The sequence below is a fragment of the Atta colombica genome, unplaced genomic scaffold (assembly GCF_001594045.1).
Source record: "Atta colombica isolate Treedump-2 unplaced genomic scaffold, Acol1.0 scaffold13, whole genome shotgun sequence".
NCBI lineage: Eukaryota > Metazoa > Arthropoda > Insecta > Hymenoptera > Formicidae > Atta > Atta colombica.
This window is the reverse complement of record NW_017259217.1, coordinates 55,646-62,055: the sequence shown is the minus strand read 5'-3', so window position 1 is coordinate 62,055 and position 6,410 is coordinate 55,646. Positions and strand designations below refer to the sequence as shown.

Here is a 6,410-nt window from a genome sequence, read left to right as displayed (position 1 = left end):
TATATATATATATATATATATATATAAATTTAGAAATATTTAGAAATATTTCTTAGACATACTTTTTTTCATTCAATGAGTAAAGTAAAAAATAAATCTCGAATAGAAGAGAGATTAATTTTATTAATCTAACTCATCTTATAATTTTTATGTATATTTTTGTAAACTAATTATTATTAAAGCATATAAATCGTATATTATTGTTATTAAAATATGTTATTCTTATAACTTATTTGAAAACTTTTAATCTATAACGATGATAAGACATGTTTTTCAAATTCTCTCATTTGTTTGACACCACGTGTTTTAACATCAATGTCTGTAGAATGGCCAGTAGTCGTTGACTCATATCTTAAGACTTGTACTATCTTATTCAGGCCAGTATTTCCTCTTCAAACTGGCGGAAGCCGTTGTTATTATTATGTAAGAACTCTCCTTTGTATAAGTTTGCTTGATGAAACAAGAAATTGTTCTATCTCAATTATACAACTTTTATATATAATTGAATATTATCACAAGTTTTTCAATATTAGAAAGCAAAAATTTAAGTTGCTCCTCTTTATTTTACAAGGACATGTATGAAAAAGTTTCTAGCATATACAAAACAACATTTCAAAAGACAACCTCATAATTTAATATTTATTGTGGATGTTTACTTTGTATTCGTATTAAAATTCAATAAAAGGCACTTCTGCACACTTTATTCTAGAATTATGTAATATCCTAAGATATTTATCTGAGAAATGTATATATAAGTTTTTGTATCGTATATTATTTCATAATAATATTTATTTCCTTTTGATGAATTTTCGAAAAGTTATTTTTAACAGTATTAAAGATACATATTTTTTTATATGTAATGTGTCAATCATTGATATAGTAGTTCGAATCGATAATCAATCATGTTACATAGATTAATATGACGGTATTTCCCTCAACTGGAGTTTGACTCTTGAGTAACATTTATATTATCCTTCCAGTCTAATTCGGCTTCCTGATGAACCATCTTGGTTGTCAGATAATTTTGTATAAGTAGACTTGGTACAACACGCAAAGACGAACTGATACTACTTATCTTCTTTATATAAATAATGGGCCAAATAATAGCTCGAGTCTCAGTATCATTTTGATTTTCGGTCTGTTCGGATCTCATTAAACGAAGTTTTCACGTCTATGTAATATACGTATAATATAACGTTACGTTCCAAATAGTTCGCGGAACGCTTTTATTTTACTTTCGTTTTGTACACATATATATGAGACACAATAGAGGAGTCTTTAAAATTTAGGAACATTTTCAAAACTTCTAAACGGTGACATAATTAATTTTTCTGCTGTGTATATAAAAAAACGAGAATTACTTCTCTTCAGGTAGGATCAGATTCTATTTCATTAAGTTAAAGTTTAATGTAATTATTAGATATAAAATGCACAATATATACAGTTACAATGAAAAAATAGATTTTTATACTTATTAAAAACATGTAAAAGAATTAAATTAAATATAAATTAAATTAAAAGTTTGATATCTTAATTAAATTAATAAAAAATTAATAGCATAATATTTTTTTCTTATGATTCACATATCTGTTTTAATGTAACAGATAAAAAACAGGCTTTGATAAAATTAAGATAAACAGATAAGATAAAATTCTGGCCAATATATGAAAAAATATTTAATATGTTCATAATATATGAACATGTATTAAACAGCTATTTTCTCCTTTATTAATAAAGAGTTTTTTGTTATATTTAATGGTTTACTGGTTTACATTTAGCACCTTTTTTGTAGAAATGTGACAGTATTAACGTCTTTTATTGTATATGATAAATCTTGTAACATTATTCAGCTAACATAGAAATTATTTTTTGTTCTTTGCAGGGTTCTATCTGCGATAGACTGGTCGACCAGTCTGTTCGTGGGTGTTTGAATAACTGCGGCAACTGGAAGTTGACCCTGAATGCAGAGCCCCCGTGGCTTTGCTAGCACCCCCACAGTGATTTTGTCTTAATCCACTTCCTCACGACTCACCTAATTAGCATTGACAGCTGCCTCGTATGTTTTCGTTACTAAATTCATTAAAGTTTGCAATAGAAAAATTGATATTTACGCTTATATCTAACGTACGCTTATATCTAATGTAATAATGTTTATTTTATAACTTTTAGTTTGCTGCCTAGCACCTACAGAGTACTAATCAATTCAATCAAATTCAATCAACATGAAGGTAACAAATCTAGACGAACGTATTCATGTCTTGGACAGTGAGTCCAATGTTATGACCGTTATCAAAAACATTGCAATGAGTGGTTTACAAGAAGAAGCTTTCTATGTATTAGATATAGGAGATATTGTACAAAAGCATAAAATCTGGAAAGAAAAATTGCCACGAGTTGAACCCTACTATGGTAAATTATTAATAATTGAAATTTATTTATGATGCACGGTTACTTATAGAAATTTGTTTTTTCCAGCTGTAAAATGTAATGATAATTTGATTGTAATTGAAGTATTAGCGGCCCTTGGTATCAATTTTGATTGTGCATCTAAGGTAAGATCAAATATTAAATATATCTTTCATCATGGAAAGAGATGCACATTAATAGATACATTTTATAAAAAAAATATAATATTTTTTTGCAGAATGAAATAAACAAAGTATTAAGCTTTGGTGTAGAGTCTTCAAGAATTATTTTTGCTAATCCGGCCAAACCGGCTTCACATATTCGTCATGCTGCTGCAGTAGGTGTGGATACTATGACAGTAGATAACGAAAGTGAACTGCACAAAATTAAAAAACTTTTCCCAACGGCCAAGGTAATTGTATGTTACGTAATTTCAGTACATACATCTTTCTCGAATACAGTGATAATTTTATTTTGATTATATCTTGATTGTATCATTGCAATTCCTTATTTGTGCAGATTGTTTTACGAATTCGTTGCGATGCGGAAATGGCCCAGTGTCCGCTTGGCATGAAATTTGGTTGTGATCCGATACATGAGGCTCCTAATCTTTTACATCTTGCATATAACTTGGGCCTTAACGTAGTAGGCTTCAGTTTCCATGTTGGTTCTGGATGTCAAGATCCACCGGTATTTTATCGCGCTATTCATCATTGTAAGATACTATTCGACATGGCTACCGATCTCGGCTTTAAGCCGTATCTCTTGGATCTTGGTGGAGGTTATCCAGGTAACAAAGGTACAAGCATCGATAAAATTGCCGAGATTATTAACAAAGCTCTCGATGAATACTTCAACAGTAAGTTGTTTTCTTTTCATTAGTTATGCCAGTTTAGACATTTTAGGCATTTTAATAAAAAAAACTTTTTAGCTGATGCTGTTCATGTGATTGCTGAACCAGGCCGCTTTTACGTTGCATCTGCATTTACATTGGCAACGAGTATTCATAGCAAACGTTCTATACGCGGAGATGAAAATTCCAATGCAATTACGCACAATATGTATTATATCAACGACGGTGTTTATGGATCATTCAATTGTCTGTTGTACGATCATCAGCATGTAACTCCTATTCCTTTGAAGGTAAGGTATTTTATTTAGATATAGAAATATCAATGTAATATTTTTCTGTTCTTTTCTTTTTAAATCAATATAACTATATATCGGTCTTTAGAATGGCTGTGGAAAGATGATTCCTTCAAGCGTATGGGGTCCAACATGTGACGGACTAGACAAAATTGTTGAGAATATTATGTTGAATGACATGGAACTTGGCGAGTGGATGATTTTTGAAAATATGGGGGCCTACACTCTGCCCGTTGCTTCACCATTTAATGGTTTTCCCATTCCTAAGGTTCATATTGTGGCTGATGAAGACATTTGGTAAGAAAATTAAATTAATTATGGATTCTTTGTTGATTTATTTTTTTTTTTTAATATATGAAATAATTTTACATTAATATTCCTCATAGGCTTTTATTAAAGGATGCTCTGCCTTTAACTGAAGACCACTTTGTTATTGGCAATACACCAGCTAATTTACGACTCGGATTAGATATTGGTGGAAATGATATCGATCCATGGAGGGACACTCATCCAATGGAGTTGGCACCGCCTGAAATATTAACGGATACTTCTAATACTCCGTCACATTTTATTTTTGAGTATGTCGAGGCGCCACTAAATTAACTTGATTACTTCACAAATTATTTGAAAATATTTTATGCATTTCAAAACAAACGTTGTTCAATTGTATGAAATAATTTCATTTCTTTTTAATGAAAAAATATTAAATGCGTAAATATTTTTTAACGGTATAATCACATATCATTTATCATTTATATTTTCTAAAATTCTAAAATTCTAAAATATTACGTAATATAATTTCGTACACAAAAATATATCTACGGACAAAGTTGTGTCCTAAAACAAGACAAATATTTTATAGACAAATTCTTTGTCATTTTAAGAAAAAACCTTCTAATTTTCGTGCACAAAAATGTTAATGCTATGAGTGTAAAGGTGCTGAATTTTGTTTATTATTGTCAAAGACATGTGAAGTTCGAAGAAGAACTTTTATACTGATCATCTTACCACTCTTAAACGCACGAAAATCTGGTTCTGTTATTTGTAATTTTTTAAACTCTTCCCATTTGAATACTATCACAGCCTCGACATTTTCATCTTACTTAGATTTTCTTGTCTTGTTACAAAGAATCTGTCTTTAAAATATTTATCGTCATTTTTGAGACACCCTGTATTATATATATATATATATATTGATTTTAAGAATTTTATAGTTACATGCACTCTACTTTTTTCTCGGACAATACTTTGAAATTATCTCTGTTCGTTTTTTTTTTATTAAAGATACGTTTATTTTAATAATAATTAGAAATTACAAATTAAGTAGAATGCTAAAAAAGTGGCTCCTCTGACATTACTATTGAAGTTAAATATTCATGAATGTCAGGTACTTCTATCGCATAATGCATGAAAATATTATATTGTAGTAGATATTTACGTAGCATACGAGTCTCCATATATCTGTATAATGGAGCGTGTTATAGCTTATAATATTTCTTATGATAAAATTTGATATTTCGAAAGAGAACTGCTTATAAAAATTATCTTACTCATTTTTTCTCTACAGTTTTTCAATGCATTTAACACAAAACAAAGCTATAATTCGTTCTAGCATAGATTCTAGCATATACAAATGGAGAAAACGTAATTTTTGACAATAGAACGATTTGTCACGCTTTCTATATACGATAAAGGAATGAAGTCATCAGCGATCATACGTATCAGATTGATTTAAATGTGCTACGATTTACTTTTGAATATTCGAGATAAGTGAATCATTTCTTAAAAGGCTTGGGCATATTACTCGGGGCAAGTTAATGTATTTTGATTTAATTTTTTTTAATTAATATTTTAAAGTATTATAAAAGAAAAAGAAGATTAGAGAATTTATAAAGAATTGACTGTACAACATGTGTGTACTATACAGACACACAAACACAATCTCTGCAATACTTGCACTAAATATAAACTCTGTAGAATTGCTAGGAACTTTACGGCATTGAGGCAGCTGTCACTGAACCGAAGAAAATTAATTTTTTATCATTACTCTTATTATATATTATTAATATTGTAATTATTATTATTGTCAATTGAATCATGATTAATCGAATAATAAACATAATAAAATATAAGATCAATATGTACAATTTCAGGCATATTATATTATCTTATTAATCATTTACCTTAGTAAGTCCTATGAGTATAAATTAAGTATAACAAATGTATGTGAGTTGAGGCAATTCTTCTATTTTTATCAATACTAAACTGGAAATGTTGCATCTTGAATGAATTATTTCCATGTAAAAAAATTCAGTATCTTTTATTTGATCATAAGAAAGGTTAATGAGTAATTTAGTTCTTTCCAAATTTATCTCTGATGGAGGATGCGAGTTTTCTTTTCGCATTTTCTTCTATATTCTATAAACACATAATATCACTTAATATTAAATAATATTTTAGGCATATTTCCAGAATATTAAACGTAACATTTGAAGAATATTTTACTGAAATTATATAATATTAAATAATATTTTCAAAATATTAATAGATGGATATGTCCATATACTCCTGATAATATTATATGATTATTAAAAGTAACATTATTTAATGTTACTATAATATTGTATGAACATTAAAAAGTATCATAATATTTACTTTAATTTGTAAAACTGTTACACCGATTTAAATACATGTTTAAAGATTGAAAATAATTTTGGCATTCAGTTGTAGGTTGAGATATGTATATAAAATCACACCGAAACGTTATTTAAGCACAAGACGCAGCATAGATTGATAACATTTTCGTTATTGGATTGTGAATTCAAACTGTACTAACATAAAAATAATTAATATTAATA

General features: G+C 28.4%; 1 protein-coding gene across 3 annotated transcripts in view; it reads left to right on the top strand.

Moving 5' to 3' along the window:
• LOC108684257 (ornithine decarboxylase 1-like) overlaps window positions 1-4,185 on the top strand; it is a 6,382-nt gene extending 2,197 nt beyond the window's left edge. For 2 of the 3 annotated variants that reach the window (XM_018188487.1, XM_018188486.1), the window contains exons 3-10: window positions 1,883-2,056; window positions 2,170-2,409; window positions 2,476-2,552; window positions 2,645-2,818; window positions 2,926-3,265; window positions 3,338-3,549; window positions 3,641-3,849; window positions 3,939-4,185. In XM_018188487.1, coding sequence (XP_018043976.1) covers window positions 2,223-2,409; window positions 2,476-2,552; window positions 2,645-2,818; window positions 2,926-3,265; window positions 3,338-3,549; window positions 3,641-3,849; window positions 3,939-4,155 — 1,416 coding nt within the window. In that variant the 5' untranslated portion in view covers window positions 1,883-2,056; window positions 2,170-2,222 and the 3' untranslated portion in view covers window positions 4,156-4,185. Of the gene's footprint in view, window positions 1-1,208; window positions 1,372-1,882; window positions 2,057-2,169; window positions 2,410-2,475; window positions 2,553-2,644; window positions 2,819-2,925; window positions 3,266-3,337; window positions 3,550-3,640; window positions 3,850-3,938 lie in introns of those variants that run through there. The other variant, XM_018188488.1, reaches the window with a different exon arrangement.
• The last annotated feature ends 2,225 nt before the right edge of the window (window positions 4,186-6,410 follow it).